The sequence below is a fragment of the Squalius cephalus genome (genome assembly GCF_949319135.1).
Source record: "Squalius cephalus genome assembly, chromosome: 9".
Classification (NCBI taxonomy): domain Eukaryota; kingdom Metazoa; phylum Chordata; class Actinopteri; order Cypriniformes; family Leuciscidae; genus Squalius; species Squalius cephalus.
In genome coordinates, this window is record NC_137130.1 from 23,247,681 (window position 1) to 23,274,279 (window position 26,599).

The following is a 26,599-nucleotide window of genomic DNA, read 5'->3' on the forward strand; positions in this document are numbered from 1 at the left end:
CCCTCATGTCATTCCAAACCTGTATGACACAAAAGATTTGAAGATGTTTTGTAACCAACTGTATTATTTATATCACAGTTTTTATACATACTTTGAATTAGCTTATGTTTTTATATATCTACAGTTTTTATGTTAATTTTAGTTACATTTTTAGTAAATTGGTCATTTGCAATATTTCTAAATAAAGGGTTAGGGTTTGGGCTAAAAAAACAAACAAACAAAAAACACTATTGCCTATTTGTTAAAATATTTTTTATGTCCCACAGAAAAAAAGTAATTCATACAGGTTTGAAATGACACGAGGATGAATAAATGATGACACAATTTACTTATTTGAGTGAACTCTCCCTTTAACACTGGCAGTGAAGTGCACACGTAATACTGATTATAAAACCAGTGTCAATTGAAAACAAGAAAGATTTGATGTGCATCAAGGTTAATGTGACAGTGCCATTCAGTCTAAGTCATATCTGATTACAACTGTAATAAAAATCAGTTTGGAAAGTATAATATATGAGAATCAACGCCTGTCTCTAGTTTCCATTGCAATTAGGTCACAGTGGTATTGGAGAATCCTAAAAATACGGCCATGTCGGCAGTGTTTCTAAAGGCTGAGATTACGCTGTCACAGGGTAGTGGGTCTCGGAGAAGCCCAATCATAATGCTGGATTTGCACTGAGAACTCCCCACTGATTAGGGCTCAACACCTCAAGTGACACCCTTCATGTGCAATTTGCTAAAGTCTTATCTACTGATGCAGAGTAACCCAGTAGAGCATTACCATTATCTGTGCAAATTCTACAATATTAAAGTACAAAAATACAAAAAGTAATCTATTTATTATGAGGGACAACTATATTCACCAAGATCTGAGTGCACAGTCCTGTCCCAAATGGCACACTTAATATGCACTTGTGGTTCTGGGCTGGCTGCCGTGTGCATGTCTCCACAAAGTCCATGAAACCGTAGGTTGTACTTCCCAGTTATCTTTTTATATTTTAGAAGGGTTTCACAGAAACAGTGGCCAGTTGCCATTTTTTTCTCTATACACCATCTTCCAAGTCTTGGCCAACAGATGGTCCAAAGATATTAAGTAGAAATGTCTTAACTTAAATGAAGTGCAGTATAATTAAAACCACATTTTCATCAACACTATCATTATTATTATATTACATCGATACACCAGTAGGTAGTGACTAGGTCTTTACTGTATGAATGAGTCATTGACTTGTTTAAAAACACTGATTCATTCAGAAACCAAACTGTCTGAATTTGAAATAGCATTTTAGTATACTACTCATACTATGTTCACCACATATTTATCTTCTATCTATCTATGGCAGAAATAGAAAGAGTACATTTTTTTCATTTTTAATTGACTTTGAGATTCAGTCACAATCAATAATTATTAACTCATTCAGGAACGACAGAGTTATTATGAATGATTCATTGAAAATTTCGCTTAATAAGATTCATCCAGAAATACCTCTATTTAGTGTTTGCTCTGCCCAGTTATTCCTCTGTGGCATTTGGACCTTTTCATTGACAGAGCAAAAACAGACAAATTAACTGGTAATACTGTGTCTAAAATGTAGGTTAATCACCATTCATTTCTTGTATTTTAGTCTGTTGTATAAAAGTCGCATGCAGTCGTGCTGTTTGAATTTTATCGTGTGCTGATACGTTTGTCAGTGGAGGGTGTTCGCTGAATATTTATTACATGTTTGCCACAGTGAGACTGAAACATTAGTACTCAGTACTCAGGCCAGGCTTCACCTACTCAGCTTCCTTAAACACACTGTTGATTTTTCCATCATCGATTTGTGGATAATTCCACATAATTACTTTTATCTAAGTAGTCCTGATACCAGGACACTTTCCGGCTGGGACTTTCCTCCCTGGGGCGATGGGGTCAAGTTTTCTGAGTGCCCCCCACCCCCCACCCCCCAATTAATTAAATGCAATTAAATACTTGGAGTGCTCATGGGGGGGGGGGGGGGGGGGGGGGGGGGGGGGAGTGTGTTAGAGAAGCTCCCAACACACACAAGCGCAAACCTCCCTCTCTTTCACACTCACCCCTTATGGAGGCTCTCTCACACTTGGGTCACGCTCAATCATAGTGCATTTCCGCTTAATCTAGCCAACCACTTGGACTGCAGTCATTTATGCTAAGCTCTGTTATTAGCCGACTGAATGGACAACGAGCAACCGGGAATCACCGCTTAGCAATTATGATTGCTCTTTCAAATGAAGCATAATGATAGACACGTTTCAACAGACCTCCCTGAAGTTGCCATGTCAATGCCGATGGAGTTTAATTCTTCATTTATGAATGCATTATTCCTTTCATTAATATGTGACAGAATCGTTAGAGATATACCATTCACCCTTTGCCTTTCCAAGAGTTGCTCGCTTGAAAAAAATGTGAATTTTGTGAATTTCTATCATAAAGTTTTATGTTATGTTATAGAGTTGCAACCACATTTTTATATCTGCAGCTGTCAAGAGCAATCAGACCAAAATGAAGGCTATTAGCAGAACAAGCAGAGTGGGAAAGCCTGAGTCATACTGTTGATTTTCTGATACTGCAAATATGCACCTGTCACTTGTAGGCTACCTGCTTCCTTTACACATCCACAAGCTTATCTGAGACTATTTAGATCAGAGTGCTTTTGACAAACAGAGAGAGCTGAAATAGATTGACAGTATGGTAAAAAGTACCCTTAAAGGATTTAGTTCTGGAACAAAGCATATTTTAAAGAATTGAAAATTTTTTGGTCACCTTGTCATTTTGATGTTTTTCAACTATTTACTTTAAGTGACAAATGTAAAAATACCTGACCATTAAAGGGATAGTTCATTCAAAGCATGACTTATCTTCTTCTGTGGAACACAGAACATTTTTTAACAATGTTTCATTATTTTTTGTTTTGTCTATAGTGAAAGTATTCCATGGACACAAACAAAATCCTTCAAATATCTTCTTTTGTGTTCCGCAGATTTTTTTTTTAACCCTTTAAAAGGTGTTGTTTTTGTTAGGAATGTGACGGATGCTGCACGAGTCATTCATGTAGAACACCTGATGACAGCTGTTCTCTTGAGGGAACGCCGAGACCTCTCCATGACCTGGATATCAATATGTCCCCACACCGTAGGGTAGCATTGCCCCACAGTAAGATTCAAGATATTTGCAGTCAAAAGCATCACTCCTGTTTAAACTAAAAGGGCCCCATGTGAGCCACTCAGAGATAGTTGGTGCCAATTTATTGTATCTTTGATATTTAAAGAGTTAGTTACGGTGTCCCAGTAGTGCACAACATAACAACATTTAAAAAGCAAACATAAGTTCACAACACAACGAAATGAATCCACAACACAACGGAAATGAGCCACAACACGAGAGAAAGTGTACAACACAACGAAAATAAGCCACAACCCAACGGAAAAATGTACAACACAACGGAAATAAGCCACAACACAACGGAAAATGTACAACACAACGAAATAAAGCCGAAACACAACGGAAATGCTCCCGACCACTAGAGGGCTCTCGGAGCGCAGTAAAGTTAGTTTTCCATGCCACTGAGTGTAAAAAATTTAACAACACCACTATTAGTTTCAACAGTATGTAGCTAACCATTGTATGTCAACATTTATTCATTCAAAATCACCTGCATTATAGCAGCATATTTATACTCTATTACTCTACTATACTCTATAATGCTTTGATGCGCTACCAGCGCATGATCCCTAAGGGAACGTCCGCCAATTCTTTCAAGTTGTTAAAACGTATAATTTGTATAAATTAAAATTACTTGTTTTAACATTCAAAAACAGACAAGTTCCAAATCCAGAGCTTGATTGTATTGGAAGTATACTGACTTACTACAGCTGATTTTTTTTTCAATACCTCATTACAGTAAACAGTTATTTTTTTTTAGGAAATTTCTGTAATACAATGAAAGGTTTTTTTTTTTCTTTTATCATGTTTCAAATGTTGTAGTTCCTATTAACTGACTGACTGACTTACAACAGGTGAAATTGTGCCAATAGCTCCCTATATGCACAGTACACAATTTGTTTTTTATATAAACATTAGGCCTTCTGTAATGCCTTCTGGTTTTTTTTTTTTTTTTTTTTTTTTTTCATGTCCCAAAGCTTGTGGTAGACCAGACTGACTTATTACAGGTGAAATTGTGCCATACCTTCCTGTCATTTTGCAATTCACCAAATGGTATTTATTTTTATTTATCAAATTATATTATAATAAATTATACGTTTTAATCACTTGGCGGAATTGCCAGACATTCCCTTAGGGATGCGCTGTGGTAGCGCGTCAAAGCATTCTCCATTATAAATACGCAACTATAATTCATGTAGGTGATTTTGAAGTATATTTTATGTCGATATACAATGGTTACATACTGTAAAAACTAATTGTGGTATTGATATATTAAATTAAGACTGCCGACTTTATAGAACAATGGCAAGGAAAACTATAACTTTATTGTTCTCTGAGAGCCCTCTAGTGGTCGGGACCATTTCCGTTGTGTTGTGGCTCATTTCCGTTGTGTTGTGGCTCATTTCCGTTGTGTTGTGGATTAATTTCGTTGTGTTGTGAACTTATATTTGCTTTTTAAATTTTGTTGTGTTGTGCACTACTGGTCCACTATAGTTAGTTCACCCAGAAATGAAAATTCTGTCAGTAATTACTGACAGTAATTACCCTCATGTTGTTACAACCCTGTAAGACTTTTGTTCATCTTCGGAACACAAATTAAGATATTTTTGATGAAATCTGAGAGCTGATCACTCCTCCATAGGCTGCTAGGTAATTGATATCTGCCAGCCCAGAAAAGTTAGTAAAGACATTGTTAAAATAGTCCAAGTGACTACAGTGGCTCAACCTTAAGTTTATCAAGCGACGAGAATACTTATTTCGCGCAAAAAACAAAACTAAGCGGCATTTTGCAACATGCTAAAGTTTGTCACAAAAAAGCTGCTTGGTTTGAAGGGGACTTCTGTGTGAGCTGTGTTTCATATATTGCTACACCACAGACAATATAGACAATGACCTTTTTGCCCGCAAAATTTCGACAGGACTTTCAATAGGAATCTGCGAGATTGGGAGTTCCCTATGCAGATTTTGTTCATATTCAAACTGGTTTGAGAACCAGTGAAATTTCACCAATGTGATCATACATTTGCGCTTACATTACGATTATTATATTGTTGTTGTTGTTTTTTCTTGTCTAGGCAGGACTGCCAACATGATGCATGATGCCCTTGTTTGCAGTCTATTTGAATTTCACTTGATGTGGTGCTTGTGATTTTCATCATAATATAATACATGATTTACAGGCAGCGAGAGCCTATTTCCCATATAAGACAATAAAGAAAATTGCTGTCAATCCGTAGGAATGCCTCCATTATGTTGAATTGGCCCTATTAGAGGACATTAAGCATATTCAGTCCTCTCTGAGCCTGCGTTTATGACACACGCATTCAGCCACTTCCATTCTGGCTGAGCCTGTTTTGCAGGGGAAGGAGATAACAGCCAATCCCCAGTTAATAGCTACCTCTTGCCCTTTCCCTCATCATACAGTGGTGAACAACGCTTGATCCTGGTCAACTGAGTGAATACATTGAAGCATTGAGAAGCTGTTTTATTTATTTATTTATTTTTGCGTCACAGCTGCGAGAGCGAAGGTTAATTAAATAATTTTTTTTTTTGTGAAGCAGAGGCATTCTGTTCTGGCATGGCTAGAGCATGATGGGAAAAATACTGGGGAGAAATTTGCATGTAGTGGTTCTCTGAAAGAGCATAGCATGTTATTCACAGTGGCTCGTTTTACATGGCTGTTTGACTCCCACTTCACCAAGGCAACAGTGGTTTTCACTTTGCTTGCATGATGCTTTTTTTAAATACAAAAGCAGTGCATTCTATCTTAAGCTGCAATTTCACTACAAAGTCAAGTAACTGTCAGATATCTTCTGCACTTATTTACTCTTAATTATGAGAATTTCACATGACAGAACATCACATTGGTATAATTGCCGTTTAAGTAATTATCCTTATATACAGTTATTTTTGGTAGCTTTGTCAAGAAAATATAGCTGCAGTTTTTGAGTTACCATGTGCCCATATCTACCACGTGTTATTCTTTTATTTGTATTTTCTAATATTACATAAACCCTCAGTGGGGTTAACGTGACTGTATTTTTAAAGCCTTCAAATTTTGCAAAATTATGCTACATGATTTCAGCCAGAGAAAAATGCTGTTTAACAGCCCTTGAACATTCTTAAGAGTTACTGCCAAATCCAGTCAATGGCACATTTGTAAATGAAGCATATTACTTTAGGCAACACTATTTTAAGAATGCTCGCATATTTTCCTCCACAGTTGGGAAATGTTTTGGCATTTAATTAAAGATAGCCTAAAGTACTGTTAGGACCAATACCAAGTGACATAAGGTTATTAAAGTGAAAAACTTAAATTACCTTAATTGCGTAAATTGTCGGTGATCTGAAAATTTTTCCTTGTGCATAGGAAGAGGAAGTTCTACCTGAAAGACTCAGAGGGCAGGTGATCGTTTGCTTGGTATTTATTCCATAAAGTACAGTGAGGAAAATAAGTATTTGAACACCCTGCTATTTTGCAAGTTCTCCCACTTAGAAATCATGGAGGGGTCTGAAATTGTCATCGTAGGTGCATGTCCACTGTGAGAGACATAATCTAAAAAAAAAATTCCAGAAATCACAATGTATGATTTTTTAACTATCGCTTCAGAGGTGTGTGTGTGTGTGTGTGTGTGTGTGTGTGTGTGTGTGTGTCTAAAATGTAACCCTGACCGTTGTACTTGCCTTTTGTTAAATAAGTTAATCACTCATTATTAAAATGTAGATATTTCGATAATACCTCAATTGTATGGAACGTATGCTTAATTTGTGCAAATTTCTATGTCACTGTCCTCTTTATTATGTGGGTTTAAGTGGAAAATGTATTACTGTGTATATAAACAAATAAACAGATTAGGCTGTAGTGGGCTAATGTAGCAGGGCATTCAGTTACTTTTGAAAGGACAAAGTTTCCCCCCTCCCCTCTTCCCTGCCGTGCCATACCACACCCACTCCCCTCCTCACAGCCACCACGCCCATTTAAGTTGCATTTTTCAAAACGATTGTGAGCTAGACTTGAGCTGAAAGAGGGGGGGTTTCATGACCCTTTAAAGTCCAACTATGCAATTTAGATGACCGTTTTTAATAGCAATTCAATTTGTCTCTGAGGAAACCTTTGACTCTGTTATTAAACTGCTTCACTCAATGAGAAGATGTCTATGCATATTTGATACAGTGACATTTTTACAGACATTAACATTTGACAGTATTAATGTAAATATGAAACATTTAAAAAATCCATCAAACTATCTAAAAGGCACTGCTACATGATTTACCGGTAGATGAATGAATGATAACACAAATGTTATATCTGGGCTGAGCATATAACAATCTACATTCCTAATGATAATTTGTTTTTAAATAAATGCATAGAACATTAAAAATACAATGTAAACACCTGAAAGAAAATATCTTTAGACTTAAACTAATGATATAAAAATGACTAGATTATACATTGTTGGGGTCAGTTATATATATATATATATGCAATATAATATTGTCATCTTAGGTTCAGGCCTCTCTATTGAAAAGCTTAGTGAAATTGCAAGCCTCTGACCCCTATTTTGACAGAAATCATCTCAGTACCAGTGCAGTGGGTTTAGATCAGTGACAGCAGGATCAATAAAATGTCTAAGGGGACAGTCATCGGGGCCAGTATGAAGATAGCCTGTGTCATGAGAGCAGCTAGGCAATTCATTGCCATCACAAACCATTCAGATTGTTAACATCCTGTGACCTCCTTCCCATCGCAGGGGAAATGTCCACAGCTCTCTGAAGTGACTGAAACAGCGCAATACTGTACATTTCCCTGCTATGTGCAGTATACAGTAGGCAGATGATACCTGGATAATGCACATCATCTGAGGTTCTTCAGCATCACAGGGGGGCTGCAGGGTTTTTCGTGTGCCAGTGGGCCAAAGATCACACTGGTCAAAGGACAATGATAGCAGATGTAGAATATACAGTATACCACACACACCTGTGTAATGTACTTCATAAATGGTTTAGATGTAAGTTTACATAAAAATAAGGTCATATAGAAAAGGGATTCGGAAAAGGCAACTTATTTGAAGTTAAAACCAATTCAAACTGAAGAAAGCATGAATATGTGTGTCTCTGTAACAAATCATACAAGCTGCAAAAGATTCACTTCAAAACCTGCTGATCTGATCACACATCAAACAATTATACACCGACTTCAAATAAATTGCAAAAGCATTTAGAGTCATGGTCTATATGCACATTTTTATGAGAATGACATGCAGGCAATATGATATCCAGTGCATTTTATTCATTTATTTTTTGCTGCGTGACAAATTATAAAATTGATAGTTAACTAATATAGTAAAACTAATAGTTAGCTAAATTCTGACTCAGAAAACATTTTTACATATCTCATGTTATCAAAGACCTTACCAAATCTAATATTTATATAGCCTACTGTACATTTATTCTATATAATCTACTGTATATTCTGCGTTCTGTGTTTTATGTTCAGTGCTCTATATTACTGTGCAAAGTTGGGAACCACCTACTGTTACAATCAACTATATGGTGGAAGAATTGTTTATTCCAGTAATTACTAATCATAAATGTAAGTCTTTACTGAACATAAGTCAGTGATTTTACATGGGTAAATGGGTAATAGGCAATCCAGTTCATGCTCTGTCTAAGAACATGTTTTAACCCTGATAAAATGATTGGCCTGTCATGGCTTATTGGTTTCATATTCATTAGCCTAGAACCATGATTCTTGAATGTGTTTAGATGTTTATAGTATTTGACATTTCTTTATACGCAATTAATTTTTCATGCAGAGACTTCAGGCAATGAAATTTGTAAGCTTGCTACTGTCGAATCGGCTCTTATTGAGGTTAGCAATAACTTTCTTGACAATTTATTTGACTTACTGTGGGATTCGCTGTAACACGAGCACTTAAAGAGTCCCAGGCAGTCCCTATGAAGAAAAACTACAAAGAGCTTCACTTGAGGTCAGACTTTAATACACACCACAGACGGTGTCTAATAAAAACTGAAGCCAGATTTAATAGTTTAGGCCCTAATTCAGATGCTTCTCTTGCCATTCAGAGCCACACAGACTATTGTTTCATTCTATAATAATGAGGGTAAAATTATCCAGGAGCTCATCTTCGTTTAGTAATAAAAACCTGCTCTAAGAGAATGGGAGCGTTAATTAAACATTATTTAAAAGTCCTGCGTGAGTCTGTGTGTTTTGCAGTTTCCTGCATCACTCTCTTGTGTATTTCCTTGACCTTGTGAGGAAAATAAAAAGAAAGGCAACAAACAAAAAGGATAAAGAGACGACACAAATGAGACGCCTAGATTCTTAATTGCATCCCCAATGTAGGATCCATCCTCTGAACGTGAGACTCTGATCAACATACAAACAAGATGACTACGATAATGCTCTGATTCTGATGAATACAAAATCATGATTAGACCGGTACAATGCTCAGATTGCAGAGAATGCTTTTGTCTGAGGGTAGCCAGGCATTTGTTTATCCCTGGCTGTGAGAGGCAGTGTTGTACGTGGGTGTTTGTAAAGAGATGGTCCATAAGTCTGCAGGCAAGATACGCTCTGAGGAAAAACAACGTTTTAGATAGCAAAATGTTGCAATTTGGTGCTTTTATATAACAAAGGCTTTATGCAAATGCTGCATGTCAATGTATGCAAAAAGGAAATAAGTATGGACGTTAGTTGTTAAGCTTATTTCTCACAAGTACACGATCATTCCGGGTCGTCCAGGCTCAGGGAGAGGTGCTTAAACAGTAGTGTAGACAGCAGGAAGACCATGTTTTAGCTCTGTGGGATAGAGGTAGCGGGTGAAGGAATCATTTGCATCCGTTCCAGGGAAACAAAATGGCACAAGGGAGTGCTGTGACTGGGCCTATGAGTCACAAAGTATGAGGAAATCTACCGAGTGCTGTTTTGAGTGAAAAAGGTCGGCACACAAAATGGCTCAGAGAGCCCGCGATTGCTGCCGAGCAGAAAGAAGGTAATGCTGTCTAACAACAGTGGAGCCTTGGAGAGATGTGATTCAGGGACTGGAGGGGAAATAACAGCGGAACATCTGAGCTAATCAGTCTCATACAGGATGGCAGAATAATTCTGCATAATGATGTCACTCTCTCAGAGAGCTGCTGCAGGAAGCTGCCGACTGGAGTGTGAATTTTAAGCCTCGCGTACTAGAAGCTCAAGCTTCCGATGGTCTAACACTGCCTCAAAGTTGCTAGAAAATGACCACGGCTGTCTCACTCAATAACCTCTGCATCGCTTGTGCAAGACCTTAAGATGAAATATTCAACAGTTCTTTCCTAGCAGTGACAAAAACCCTGGATTTTCCCCGGCTTCAAAAAGCATGCATTTCCAGTGTGTTTGTAGTCATATACTGTGGACTTATTTCACCTGAGTGCGTGGTGAACCCAAAAACACATTTTAAATGGACACACATGAAAGCAAGCGCTCGTTTCTTTGTTTTATTACATAGTACTTTAGCATCATTCAGTTGGCAAAGTGGCGTAAAAAACATAGTTGTTTTTATCTTATCTAAATAATTCATACATACAGGGTACCTGGCACAATAAAAACATAAAACATATGTACATGTACATTACATATTACATGATTTATAAATAGTACTGATTTACAGCATATACAATTTTCCAAAGCATGTTTTTTTTTTTTACTGCGGGGAAAAAAAACATTAACATTGTGCATTTACACAATTTCCTATGTGTTTAGGGTTTAAGAATCAGCGTGAATTAAGAAGGAGCAATCTGGTGGTATTCAGGGCTTTGTTGAACAGATGTTACAAAAACACCAGTCTCTCTCTTTCTCTACACCACTTTTTATTTTCATATACCACCTCATTTCAATGCAAATTTCAATATTAAGTAATGGAATTACATGATTTTAGGATATCCAGAAAAAACTAAATAGACTGCAGCTTTGCTTAAATTTCTCCACTGTTACATTTCTAATAGAATCCGTCTACTTCACATTAACAGATTCATTATTAATATTTATTCATTAGGCATTGAATACAGCTATTACCTGTTAATATTTATTAATGTTGTCATTATTGATTAATTTGAAATAATGTTGAGTCCTGTTCACTAGAAGTGGTGAAATATTATTGTGGAGCTGTATAGCCTTTTATTTATTAATTTTTCTGTTTTAAATAAAAAGATATCTAATAAAAAAATAAATAAATAAATAAAAAAACATATGGTTGAGCATAATTATCAATAATTAAGTACAGTCTACTTTCCATATGGCTATTTGCAAAATCCACAAAACTAAGTCATTAATTCCAGTTCAACATATCTCCTTTGAAAATGAAAGGATTGTGAGAATTCAAAGACACATAATTTTAACTGTTCTTCACTAGCTAACTTGACTTGCTTTTGGATTCAAGTGTCTTAGAAGTTAGTATTTTAAATAAGTAAATGAATCCTTCTCTTGAGTTTAGTCTCTTCTTTCATCTGATGCAAGCAGGAGAAATTGAATGCTTTGCTAACAAAACCACACTTCTGTTTTGAAGTTACCCTGAAGCAGGATTTCAATAAAGTTCAGTTAAATATTTGTTAGAATTAATCATATTACCAGAATTTTATCACCAAGGCTTGTAATTTTTAAAATTTTAATTTTACATGAAATATGTAAATCAAACCAATAATATTAATGAATTGAGAAGGGGAATTGCCTTAGTTGTATATGCTTACTTTGAATAACTGTTAATGTTAACTTTAGCTCCACAAGGCAGGCCATTTGGTCGTTTTTGGATATGTAAACCAATCAGATTTACACACTGGAAAAAAAAGATATGCTAAGAATAATAAAAATCCTTCAATAACTGCTACAGGGCAGGGTACTCCATGTTCTACAGATAGATCTAGTCTATGTTCTCCTAATCCAAGCAGGTTACAATATGAGGGATACAGGAAACACCCATATATGGATTTGCACTTGGTAATTTTTGTGCTTCTTTTCAAATATTTTAGGCAACAGCATGTAAGATCTACAATTTGAAGTACATATTAAACCACACATAACACATTCTGTAGTCTGAACTTAACCATAAGTCTGTTTGTTTGTTTATTCACTGCACTGAGGTTGATCATAATTAGCTAAATAAGAAATATAATTTGCCCGTATCAGTTCAGCTTCGACAGGGACATTCAGTTTCCCCATTACATGCAATGGGCATTTTGATTTGCATAAAAACTACTCATAAAAATGAGCATTATGTATGTGTTCAACACAATGCTGTCGTAGCACATGGTGCATAGCGCTATTTTGCTGCATTCCGCTAGCCTTTGACAGGTACAGCAGCATTATATTTAAAGTAGTAATTATTCTCATACACTAGTGCCAGTGTGATTTATTTGAAATGCTGTTACATATGAAGAATGTCTGTGTTACATCAATTCTCTGCAGGTTTACTATGGAGCTCTGTAAACTGCACATAATAACACTTTGACCCTTTAGGACTTCCTGTTTTCATTTCACTACATATACTGGATGCAACCATCATATATTCTATTGTTATTGTATATATTATTATTATAACAGTATTTTGTTATTATCTTTGTGTATATAGACTAAAGCGCACATATGTATTTATAATATTTTATAATTTATTTCTACAAAGATGTGCACCTAAACTGTGTTCCGAATGATCATGCTGCTCTTGATCCAAAAAAACGATGGCCTTTGAGATGATTAAAATCTGTTAAAATCTTCTTAACAACAAATCGTAATAAATCAGGTAGGTGAGTTATATATTTCCTAATAACAGTGTCTGCAAGAATCTCTACTGACAACATGGCACAGAAACAGCATCCTTCCCAAACTGCAAAGACTACTCTTTTGTATGTTACCCAAGGAAAACTTCCTATCTCAAAATTCTTACTAAGGGAGCAGTGCTGCAGATGTTTCTCTCGCTGCTGCAGTACAAAATACATTTTATTACACACAGCTAGAAGAGAGGCTGAAGGGGAATGACAGCGTGATGAGGGGGCAACATGGGCGGAAACATGGCAGGTCGTGGCAGGGCATGAAACGTCACAGTCATTGGGTGAATACTAGGGGGTGCCACTACCGATACCTGCTGAGGGGTCACGAAGGGAGGTGCAGTGGGCCGACAGATCTCTGGCCCCAGGGGGAGTCGAGAAACAGGCACTACCTGGGGGTAAATAGGGGGTTGTGGGGGCAGGAAAGCGGTGTGGTGCTGTAGTATGGTGTGCCGTATTGTGATGGAGCCAGAAGGCAAGGAGGATGGCAGGTGAACTGGATGAAGGACAGCAGATGACATGGGCATATGAGGCCTGGACAGGACAGATTTGAGCTTGGTGGGGAACATCTGCTGGTGTAGCACCTGTCCATGACTCTGGATCTGCAGGAGACAGTGTCTCTCCATGCTTTCTGAGGGGGCCTGAAAAGATGCAGATGGTTGGAACAGGCTGCTGGTGGTGTGGAAGCACTCCCTGCTCAACTTCTCCTCAGCCTGAATGCCTAGGTGAAATCTCTGCGGCGGGGTTTGAATGCTGTGCTGACATGATTTGTCGTGAGTAGCTTTTTCAGTCCTCTGCAGGGCTAACTCTCTCACATCGAGCAGGCAGGCCTGAGCAGCCGCTGAATACTTGTTACAGTTCTTTAAGTGCGTTTGTGCTGCCTTAGACTCGCTACTAAGGATATTACTATTCTCCTTTGTTGGCTCTTCTGAGAGCTTTGAATCTGTCTCTAGTAGAGTTAGACTGCCCTTGGTGCATGAAGCATTGATCTGAGAGGAGGCGCTCCGTTGCCAGTCACTGCTCTCCACCACAGTATGACCCAGGGCACTGCTAATGGAAGTAAATGTCTGAGGACCAACCGCACTGCTCTCTACATCATCAATACTGCATGAGATTTGGTCTGACCCATTCGAGCTGTCACACACGCCTTTTAAAACAAGGCATTTCAGGCTTGACTCCTCCACAGCGTTGTCCTTTTCTTCCAGAACACTGTTTTTAACAGCGGTACATTCATTTGCAAGGCATGGAGTTTGATCTTGGACATGTGACCGCCTCTTTCTTTTCCTCATAATCCCATGCTTACAACAGGTAAGTTCTGAGCACCCATCAGAAATCTCTGCCGGTGACTGATAGGAGTCGTCAGACTCATCTACATCACTTAGAGAATCTGTTCGCCGTCTTTTAGAAATTTGTCCTTCACATGGTCCATCGCTGTTAGTCTCTGGTGATGAAGGTGTCTCCTCTCGGCACCCTTCGGCTGCACTGGATCTCTGAGAGTGAGATACGCCCTGGCTGCGAGAACACTGTCCAATGGTCGTCAGCTCCCCTGCAGTTGGATTGTCAGGCTTTTCCCTGCTGTTCCTAAGCACCTTTTCACCATCAGCACAGAACTCATCAGAGAGAATGATGCAGCATGCTGAGCCGTTTTCATCGGCTGTTGCCTCCTGCCTCATGCCTCCCACCCCTTCCTCAACTACGGGAGCTGTGCTGCTGTCCTCAGTCTGATTTTGAGCTGATTGCTTTGACTTCTCTAATGGATGCACTTGCTGTGAAGTGGTGCCTCTAAATTGGCTATCAAGTCCTTCCACACACTCAGGTCGTCTGTGGAATTTCTTAGATTTCACCATATTGCTCTCTGTTTCCCGGTATCTGTCTCTCCTCCTCTTCCGCCTCCTTCGCTTCCTTTTGCAGTGGCTTCTGTAATGACGTCGATCCCTGGTCCGCAATTTCTTTTCAGCCCTCTTACTTGCATGAATCCAATCTTTGGAATGTCTACACCTGTCATGTGTTTTCAGCCTGACACAACTCTCTGTGTCACTTGAAAACTGATAACACTTTCTGACCTTGCCTTCAGGTCCTTCGCTGGGACTGTTTCTATGGCTGGCTGTGGATTCCTCAATGTGCTTGTCAGAGTGGCAGGATTTGAAACCTGAGCAGACAGATAATTCCTCATCAGTTTTGAGCTCAGTCATCTCCTGAGTATCAGCAGACCTTCTAATCCGTGACCTCTTGAAGTCAAAATGGAGGGGGTTGCAACTGAAAGACAGGGATGGCTCTGTCCTTGTGAAGGTCACCATCTCGGAGGGCCACTGGAAGATGGTGTTACCATCTCTGCTTAGGACAGAGAAAAAAGGCTGGCTGGGTTTTGTGAAAGGGGAAGGTGTCTTTGCAGTTGCATCCTCCGCTTGTTCTTGTTTTTGAGCAGAATCGTTCTTAGGTGACATATCTGAGAAAGTCTTTTCCGGAGGCTCAATGATGGTTGAGTGCCCCTCCTCTGTAATGCTGTTCTCCTCTACTGTCACATCCTCAGAGGTATCAGGTTTACTTTCAGCAATGCTGCTTTTCAGGCTCTCAACAGAGTCCTCAGAGTCAAGAACAATATCAGCACTGTTTAAACGAAAGGGGGAAGTGTTTATGAGGGACACGGCAGGACTGGGCACATCCTCTGAGTAAACGAGCAAAGCACACAAATCTGAGGCCGTTGACGAGGGGTTCTCCCTCGCCACAGGGATATCTGATGACCCCTGACTTCCGGTGCTGTCACTTTCTTGGAAGTGCTTGCCCTGCTGTGTGCCAGTGCTGTAAATTGCCTCCTCACAATTTAGTACTTTTTCCTTCATGGGGGAGCTGGGGAGGTCAAGCTCGACAGGGGGTGCTCTGAGTCTTTGTCTACGGCTCCGCTCCATCGATCCCTCCTCTATACTCTCACAGAAAACCGCCGCTGATGACTCAAGCTTAACAGACGCTTTCTTTGGAAAGGAAAAAGAGAATGCAATTTTGCGTCTGAAAGTTTGCTTTTTGGCCCTGCCATTGTAAGGCCACAATGGCTGCTTACTAGCTAAGCCACAACTGCTGGAATGGATCTGACCCCCTGAATCTTGAGCCGCACAGCTGTGGTTCTCTTCTTGGGCATCATCACAGCAGGACTCCCTGAAAGAACCCTCCACTGCCACAGTAGTAGACTTAAACATAGGACCACTTCCTGGGGCACTGCATCAGAAAAGAGGAATAAAAGAAAGACAAAATCATGAAATGCATGTGCCAGGTTCATTTACACTTTTAACTAACCAAAAAAGGGGATGATAATGAGGATTGGACTCCACAGGGAAACAAGATGATTGTGCCATGGTATCCAAAATGACTTCAGAATCAAATCTTGTGCTTCATGTGCTTCAATGGAAGCAAGAACATCTGACATTTTATACAAATAAGTGAACATTAGCAATGTGAAAAAGGGCTTGCTTGATCAGTGACTTAAATAGTGCAGAATCTTTCCATCTTTATTTAACTTTTAAATATTATTATCTTTATTTTCATGTTTAAAAGAATGTTTCAGAAGAAAAAGAGCAGATTTTCTTGACTTTTAGACCCCATTCTATATATGTATACACTTGCACATTGTATATAAATATGAAAATAACAATTTAACAAAACGTCCCCCACCATTGCACCTCTCTGCGTTGTTCAGCAAGCTCATGTAGGCGTCTGAGAGCTCTCTCCTGTTTCCTCTCATCCTTCCTCGATTTGGAGGCCACGTTGCGGGCAAACTCTCTCTGCTTCAGTTCCTTCAGCCTCTGAGGGGGGACAAAGAATCTCTCATTCATTCACCTATCTTAGTATGTCAACTACGTCAAAGCAACAAAAGCTATTTAAATATTAATCCTCTTTGAGACCATGAATCTTTTTTCCATGCTTTAACAACCTTTCATTATGAAGACTGGGTTATCGCTGTGTATCACACATTGAGGGATACACAACAAAAAAGATTAAAAATCTCTTCAAGAGAGAAGGAAGGTAATTAAGGTGTTTGCACACCAATGTTATGTTTCATCAAATCCATTTTCTGTGCAAATAAAAAGAAGCTGAGGATGAGGTTGCTAAACTCCATGAAATTGTCCTATTTATTTTAGATAAAACCCAGTGGTGCTAATTTGCATTTGTTTCCAGGTCTGAAAGGCTTTGTGCTTTGAATGCAAGATTGATGGAAGCTGCCACGAGGGTCTGATGCTAAGGCCGTATATGCATCTCAGGCAGTGAGATGTATCGATTAGGATTATGTCTGTACATGCAGTGTACACTCCCTTTGGTCTGTTAGATAATCTAAATTAACTTTCATTAATAATTCACAAGGATATGATATTTATGGGTGTTTAAAGACTACACTCCTTTTGAAAGCACTAGATGTCTCCAAGCAACAACCAGCTCTAGAACAGTTATCACATCCAATTAATCCTGAAAGCTTTCTTTCAATTATCCATTAATAGTTGATGCTTAGCTTTAAGACAGATGACAAGCCCTTTTGAAAATAATTTTTGTTGCAGGACGGACTATGTGTTGTACTTGGGCAAGTTAGATTCCGTGCTAGCGATAGCTGAGAGTAAAAACAACGATGGTTTCTCCAGGCAGCCAAGTAGAGTCATCTGGCCCAACATTACGCATTCCACTCAGGTTGCACAGTTATACACAGTTCAGTGGCGCTGTAACCTCTCCTATTTGAGAAGGCTTCAGTGATTGCATTTACCATGGCTGGGGCTCATAGTCAGGGGAATGCGAGGCGGTCACATCAGATATCATTTTGTCATGTTAAAGGGCTGCTCAGTGTGGAGTGGGCACATCAGGGTAACTAGTTTGATCCCATCAGGATAGGGTCTCTTTGTGCACCTGCCCTCTATCTTTCAGCACCTATCTTGTCACTCTCTGCTGGCACAGTATGGGCAAACTCAGGCCTGATCCGCTGCGCTGGTTCACTGTCAGCCATTCTTGCAGAAAATAGCAAACAGGTTGGCGTGGGCTATATTTATTTGACTCTCAGGTGCATTGCTTGGAGGAGCTGTTCTTTATTGACTCTTAATATATTTGGCGAGAGAAGCTCTGGAATGAGCCATTAATGCATGTAGCCTGTATTTCACATGACTGGATGTGGTTACATCATTTATAGTAGGATACACGACTGATTTGAGAGAGCTGTACTGCAAATACCCTGTGAAATCCTTTCATGTACAATGGGGGCAGACATGACTGACAGGTCACTTGAGAATGAATGAAAATTTTAACACAGTAATTTTTTGACCGGACATGCATTCTTAATTAAAGGCAACATTGAGACCAGTCAAAGGCTGACAGTGAAGGCTTGGCAGTGATAATTCACACACCGACAGGAACACCAGGCTTTTCTGTAGCTCTAGGCTTCCTGTGGGTCAGTGAGTCTCCCATACTCCATTATATTCTCAGCAGACATGCTCTGCCAGCCTCAGAGGGTTGTTGGGAAATTGTGCTATTCATCCATCAACCTCATTCATTGATGAGGTAAATGGTAGGATGTGCTGGTGATGTAGAATAGATGGAACTCTGCAGACAGGAGGCCATGCGACGGACACATCTGAATGACACAATCTAGCAAGTGTAGCACCCATATCAAAGAGTGAGGGGGAGTGGCTTTTTCCTTTATAATCCATTAATTTCACTCCTTTTGCAGTGTTCAATAGCAAGGTCATGGGTGGAGGGTGGCAAAGATGGTGTTCAGTCAATAGTTCAGTGAGCTCTGTTATTGACAGCGCAGCAGGCCCCAGAGACTCCATGCATTTAGTTTCTGATTGAGTCAGAGCACAGGGGTCAGGGTCGATATCAAACAGCAGGACAAGTGGTGGAATTAAAGCTTTAACTTGCTATTAAAGGTTATACTGCTATTTTTGGATGCTGGCGGTTCTTAAATCAACATACACTGAGTGTGAAACTGCATTGAAGTTATGATATGTTTGTTTGCTGCAGAATTTCTCAGAATTGAAGAATTCAATTACAATTTAAACAAATTCAACAATGCAATGCATTGTAGGAAATGGAGTGATCTATCTATCCATCCATCCATCCATCCATCCATCCATCCATCCATCCATCCATCATTAACCGTAAAACTTTTTGAACGTTTTTTTTTTTGTCTATTAACTTCTGAATGAAGCACAACAGTGCTGCAAACATGTTTTTGTTGCTTTCTATGATTTGTTTGCAAACTAGCACTTTTGTTAACTTATAATATTGAAACGCGTATAATATTCAAATGCCTCAGTGGATCTGGATATGGATGAGACTATTAAGCTATTCTCAGGAAAACTTCACGCATGTTGGCTTTATGGCTTAAACAATTTGCAGTGCTTAAGAACAGGTCAACAAAACTAGCACACTAACTTGTTTATGCAGCATGCTGGGAAAGAGGTTTAACAATGTCCTGAGAAAAGGGGATAAACAACACGAAAAAACAACAACAAAGCACGAGGACTTCCAATTGTCCTGCCTGCTTTTGATCTATGGCCTCCTAAAATAAAACTCCATAAGACCACCTCCACTCTACTGACTCTGAGTCAAAGGGGAAGTCATTTGTCTTGTGCTTTACATGTGTGCTACAAAATCCATCTGTAGTCATATTCTAAAACACTCTATTATTGCAATGCATTGCATCAGTGGACGTCTCAAGGGGCAGACAACAGGCACATTACCTGCTTGTGAGCGTGGTCATACGAGTTGATGTGGTTGTCAAACTCTTGATGCTTGTAATACTGTTTGTCACACAGCTGACAGTAGAAGTTGGCCTTGAGGTCCTCCAGGGCTTTGGCCAAGGTTTTCCCCTTCTCAGCATAATCCTGGAGCAAAAGTAAACATAATAATCCATCAGGATAATAGCTTCCAACTTGTTTAAAACATATAATTTAGAACGACAATCAATGGAATGTCCTTCATGAGGTCCTTGAATTAAGATGTTTTTAGTCTTATGACTCAACAACATATTAATATACAAAAAAAAAAAACATTGATGGGGAAAACCATAATACACAACAGAAATTGAAATGTCCTTTTCAATTATTTTTCTAGTGTACACATACAGTCATAAGTGATAATTTTTCCTATTAATACAGAGATACTCTTGTCCCTCAATAAACTCTGTTTGCCAGATATAGTCAAATAAACTCACAAATATACACAGAGATATTGGTAGACAGATTTATATACACAGTACACATGTTGCTGTCATGTTGATATATATTCATAATTTGAGAGGGTGAATATGTGTGGTGCTCTTCTTTGAAAATGATGCTCATAAAACTGAACTCAGCTCCCATGATGCCATCCTCATTTTCTTCCTCTTCTTTAATACTCTTTATTAAATATTGATTTACAACAAATTTTAGATGGGAATACTTTCACCAGGGGCAGATTGTATTTCAAATTTAATTTCTTTAACGCTCTAGAAGTATGGAAACTTGCAGATTTAAAAACAAGATGAAAAAAAGAAAAGAAGTCTATTCCCAAAAGGTCTCCAATCCAAATGACCACAGGGAAGAGGAAAAGCACTTCCATTTTAATTAGAATCAGTTTACCATAAAACTCATCGTCGACTCGAATGTGAACCTGTCATTTCTGTGAAAAACAGCATGCAGTGAAGGACTAGTAAATCAGCCAAGGATGATTAAGTCAACTATCAAACGTGTCAACCAGAATGAGATGGCCAATAAATGATATACGATTGTCATCATCAGTCAAAGCCGACAAACATATGTCTGGTGTTATTACTGACATGATCGTGAGCTTTTCACAACTGCATCAAACCCATTAGACTGAGAAACAGGGAATCCCGGCCTATTCAAATGATCTGATGCCTTGTGAAAATAGTCTGTCTCTCACTCATCTTAGGTGAGAATACGCTACCGCTAAACACACGTCTGTGATATGCAAAAATAATAACATCCCTCACACTCACTCCCACTGAGAGACAGCATGAAACAATTGCCGTGTAATTGTACTTAATAAGTGGCTAGCTTGCAGGTAATGAAAACTGAATCGCTTGATTAGCTGGAAGTGCTAGGGAAAGTGACCCTTATTTTCTTTAGCTCAATAGACCCGAAAGGTTAGAAAAAAATCGCTTGCTCTATATCAGGAAATGGTTACTTCTTCTGGGAAAGTCCTGTGAAACACCTGGACTGTTGTGAAGCACGCTCTTGTTTTTATAGACTTGTTAGCAACCCCCTGGATCTCAAGATAACCGTGGAGTCAAGGGAGTTTTCACACAAAAAAAAAAAAAAATCCAAGTTGGCTTTAGCAACTTTTTTTGTACTTAAAAGTGTTTGGGAGCGAAATTAAACAACAGAACTCAACACCAAAAGCAAGTGATGTGGTGTGAAGCTGTGAACTCATTTACACAGCAGATAGATCTAATCACTGCATGGGGGGAAGCAGCCACTTAACAACAACTTTGTGTCAAGCTGAGAAACCCCCCTATACCTCTCTGTTCCTTTCAATATTTCAAAATAGAATGAGGTTGTTCTCAAGGGCATGTGACCATAGCAACAACAACAAAAAAACCTTCTGTTTTATTAAATTAATGATTTTTAGTGGTACTTTCTAAGGCAAACATCACTATTACTGTTTCTCAGTTAGCACTTAGAACAATATTAAATTACCTCACATAATGCATCTCCCACTGTTTATAGGGACATAATTGATACTTGAAATCATGCAGATTTCTGAAGTTATTGCATCATTTAAAAAAAAAAAAATCCCATACACTAGCATTGAAGGAGGGGCCAGAACCATATCTAGAATAGAGCGCAACAGTGTCCGTCCTCTTTTTCAGCAGCGCTGGAATATATATTATTATGAATATATATATTACAATTTGTTATATATATATATATATATATATGAAGAGTTCAGATGCAAAAGCCTCTAAGTGCCATCTGAAATTTTCTTCTAGAATGATCATTTTTATCAAGCTCGTATATTTAAGTTCAGTAATTTCACTTAAATGGCAATGAAAATTACCTATTAATTGTCATTTAAGTGAAATTACTGAACTTAAATATACGAGCTTGATAAAAATGATCATTCTAGAAGAAAATTTCAGATGGCACTTAGAGGCTTTTGCATCTGAACTCTTCATATATATATACAATACAAACAAGTCAGTATTTTGAGAGCGTAGATCGACTCGATTTCATCATTCACAGTGCTTCATGGGAGCGGGCGGAGCTAAAGAGCTATTTTGGAGCGTATTGCTTTTTTCGACCCTCTGATTGGTGTAATTTTCTGTACAGCATCATGGGTAATGTTTTTTCACCAGGAATTCCACTGTTAAACATGATATTTAGAAAAATGAAGCTTAAATAATGAGTGCTGACGGCTTTAACAAGTTTTTACTTCCTGAACCCAACAGTTGCAATTCTATTATAGAATTTTGGAGGAAGGGTGCTTGTAAGCAGAATGCCCTGGCATCCACCTAGCAACACCCAAGCCGCCATCCAGAACACCCTAGCAACCATATTGCAGCTCCTAGCTACAGCTACATGTTTTTACATTCCACTCATTTTTAAGCCAGTTGAAAGTAATTTCAACTTAAATTTTACAGTGTAAATAAATATATAAATATGTGGGTAAAATTAATTATTTTTGTGACTAAACTAATAGAGTACTTTATTAAACCACCAGGTGCTTGCATTATAACATTATGAATGTGTTTTTGTACTGGCACTTCTGTCTCACAGCACCAGTCTATACTTTGTTATTATCTGTAGGCCATCCACAAAAATCAACAATCAATCAAAACTTTCCAGCACATTAAACACTGTTGTCTGCTATTGTGATTCCTGTGTAAGTGATTGCAGACTATTATAAAATCAGCATAAACACACTCCGATGCCCTATAAGCTCTAAGTGAAACTCCAACCTCAGATCAGTAGATTTTAAGGTGCAATGGATGTGTACTAAAAATGTCCTCCCTATGGACAAGAGCTTCTCTCTTTAACATTGTCTCAAGAACCTAAGGCAGGAATAATTAATGCGGGACACATTTAGAAACATTTTGCAAACTAAACATCTGTCTTTTGTTTAATATTTGTAGCAGCAGACTTCAATCTGGCATTCTATTAAAACATCAAAAGACAAGGGTATTTACATACAGTGGATTACTGCCTGACTTAAAACAAATCCTGTGATGGGTTGACACACAGGGGGTGTTCGTATAAATAGCACACTTCTGAAGCATCACAATGCATCTCCAAAATCTGAAGCGCTACTTAACATGGCTTCTTTTGTACTGAACATCAAGCACGAGAACATGAACCGCTGAAGATCAAGTGGCTCTTTATGCATTTATGGGACTGCCTAACAAGGTCAACCACAAGAGTGGGAACCACAGAGCCACCTCACCGCAGAAATTTATTGAAACATAAAGACAAAATATGATTGACATGAGGGTACATGAGTGGTGATCAGAGAGACTGTGATTGCTCTTTTTATAGCACACCTGGGTTATGAGTGATGTCTTTTATGTGGCACAGAAAAAGGGCCATTTCTGAGCAAAGGGTTGAGGGAGTGTTTTTTGATGCAAGTAGAGAAAATGAAGATGGTCCTTCACAAAATCACATTATGTGATTCATGAATTAAACAGTAAAATAAACCCTGTCTCGAATTAAATTAATTAAAAACAACCTGTTGATTAATTAATGCACATTTCCTGAAGCCTTGGAACAATATCTAGTCAAGAAAATCAAAAATGCAATTTCATCAGGGATCATTTCATTTTTACAGATTCTCGCATAATTTATGAGGAAATAGAAAATATTAACTTTGCACATGGCTCACGGGCAAATCTGTTGTAAATCTCATGCATATTTTCAGACAGTTCTAGTGAAGACTCTACAGACTTTAATAAAAACCAGCAGTAATGGCAACACTTTGAGAAAAATCACATAGATCAGAGCCGATCATAATAATGATGTCATGAGCACAGCAACATGTGATTGCCCATTTAATATACATAGAAAACCTACTCAGTATTCAGAACCACTGATGAAGTATGAACTACACTGATACACGGATGAGAGTCAATCGTACTAGAGGACACTATTCAAATATACTTAATAATACTATTCTACTATAATAATATTTCAAATAGTTATTATTAATTATGTATTATAATTAATAGTATTATATCAATACTAATATAATTAACATTTATATACACAATATAAATATAATATCAAAAGTACAGCAATAAAGTACTGTAAGTAGAGTCAGTCTAATTATTTTAACAGTCTAATTTTAAAACTAAATTATTGCTCTTGGGTGCAAGAAACCTTGACTAACATTATAAGTGGGGGGAACTTTTTTTAAATTCTAGTGGCCATTTTACAGTTACTTTTACATTGTTCATCTAATTACATTGTTCTGTGTGTATATCCTCCTGGGACCCAGGAATAGACTTTTGTGTTTGGAGGTTTCACCATGAAAACAACTTATCCTTGGTCTTTAAAAATGTCTGACATTAATGTAGTGATCAAATGTAGCACTCTAATGGAAATATGATAATATATTGTGCCTGATAAACATGGACTACTTTTCAAATTGTATTTCATAAACCAACATCTCAGGAAAACGTTATGGGGTTTCAAATCAAAAAATGACTTTCTGTTACAGAACAGGACGTTGATTTCGTAGAGCACACCAGGACTTAAATCATGTTTATCAGGCATTTTGGGAGACACAACAAGTGAATATGGAAATAAATTATACATCAATATTCCTATGAAATATTAGATATTATTATTAAAATGTTGCTAATTATTACTGCAATTATTACACTTCTTTTTTCATTAAATGTTGCTCCAAAAACACATTAATGTGCACATTAGATAGATACATTGCATTAAATGGGAATATTAATTTATGGCCATTTTACCCACATATTGCATAAAGTAAAATGGTGCATCAATTAATTCGAATATATTTTTCATAACATAGGTGAGAATCATTTTTATACAAATTTTAGTTAAAATAAATCCTGAAACCCCAACATTTATTGGTGATTGAAAAAAAAAAAATCCCATTGTTTTTGCCTATAATTTCATGTCATTTTATGTTTTTCCTGGTCCTGGTGTCACAGAGGACATATCATAACATATGAATAAAATATAATTTTTCAAAAATGATTTTTTTTTTATCATTTCTTTCTTATGCTCTAAACAATGTGATTACATGAAAAAAATAAATAAATAAATTAATTAATTAATAATAATAATTCTGGGTCTCAGGAGGTTTTAAACAGTGCCAGTCTTCAAAGAGCCTGATTCAGTTCTTGATTAAGTATCACATTTTATCATCTTTCACGTCTTTTAAAATTATAATTAGAATAAAAATATACATTGTGTACACTGGTTCTGCTTCAAGCTACAGCAAACAGCAAAAAAAAACACAACACTTACTCTGCTGGCTGGTGGAACCGTAGCGTAAATGTATTTTGACATGATCCGCTTGTTTCCACCCACTCAAGTAGTTTTTTTAGGGGAGTAATTTTACTCTTCCTCGAGCACATTGGTTGTGATAGAACATTGACTGTACTGTTCTCAATACACACTCCTCTAACAGCACATCACTTACTACTGCTTCTACAGTTTATAGACGAGACGATGCAAGGTTCAAGCCACACTTCACTGCAATGCAAGGTGAAGCCATTTTCAGTAACTGCACTCTGACTTTGAAGCCGCGTAATAAACCCAACAGGCTCCAGCCTTAATAATGATGCAGTGGTATTTTACACTGAAGACTGCGGGAGAGCGAGATCTCTCCGAGCAGACGCTTACATCTCGCCTGTTGTGATTAATTGTATCCCTTCTGGTGGGATTCCTGTTGGCTGTTGTTTCTAAATTGCTGACACACACAGAATCTATCTCCATTATTGACTGAAGAGTCTCCTCTAGAGGGCATGATGGGAGCTCCTGCATTTGTCTCCAGCTCTCGCTTGCTGTAATGTGCTCTTCCAACGACCACCTGATTACGACACGTAATTGTATGAGGATTAAGAAAAAGTGTTGTGGGTGTCTAGGGAGCAACACATTTGATAAGATTTGTGATAACACAATTTTCGACCAACCACAACACAATGACGCACCGCTTAGGACAATGGAACTGCACTAGAGTGTTCACTGGAAATCTAAGTGAAATTTGAATACCACTATGTTTGTTGTATTTAATGGTCAGATTTAATATATAATAATAAGAATATGTTAATAATAATATTCCCAGCTTTGGTAATTGTACTATTACAGTCATGCCTTAAAAGCTATTTAAATTGAATTGAATCAATATATGTTTTGGAGAATTTTAGTGAATATTTTTTTACATTTACGCCTTGAAAGGCAGATGTACCATTGAATTGCATTGCATTGCATTTTAAATTGATGGTAAGGTAAGTGACTTTTCCCCCAGGTTTAAGTAAATCACAAGAGATTCCCTCTTGAACTTTGTATATTGTAACTTGACTAACTTGAATGCATTTATTCTTTAAGGGTGAAGAGGGTACATCCGCTTCATTTAGCACAGGGTTTCAAAACAGCCTTC

The 26,599-nt window shown here is 37.9% G+C and overlaps 1 protein-coding gene across 1 annotated transcript in view; it reads right to left on the minus strand.

Moving 5' to 3' along the window:
- Positions 1–11,990: 11,990 nt before the first annotated feature.
- Positions 11,991–26,599, minus strand: part of znf804a (zinc finger protein 804A) — a 50,689-nt gene continuing 36,080 nt past the window's right edge. Inside the window, exons 2-4 of the mRNA XM_079881618.1 lie at positions 19,708–19,851; positions 16,661–16,791; positions 11,991–16,207 (exon numbers count right to left, since the gene is read on the minus strand). Coding sequence (XP_079737744.1) covers positions 13,183–16,207; positions 16,661–16,791; positions 19,708–19,851 — 3,300 coding nt within the window. The 3' untranslated portion in view covers positions 11,991–13,182. The remainder of the gene's footprint in view (positions 16,208–16,660; positions 16,792–19,707; positions 19,852–26,599) is intronic.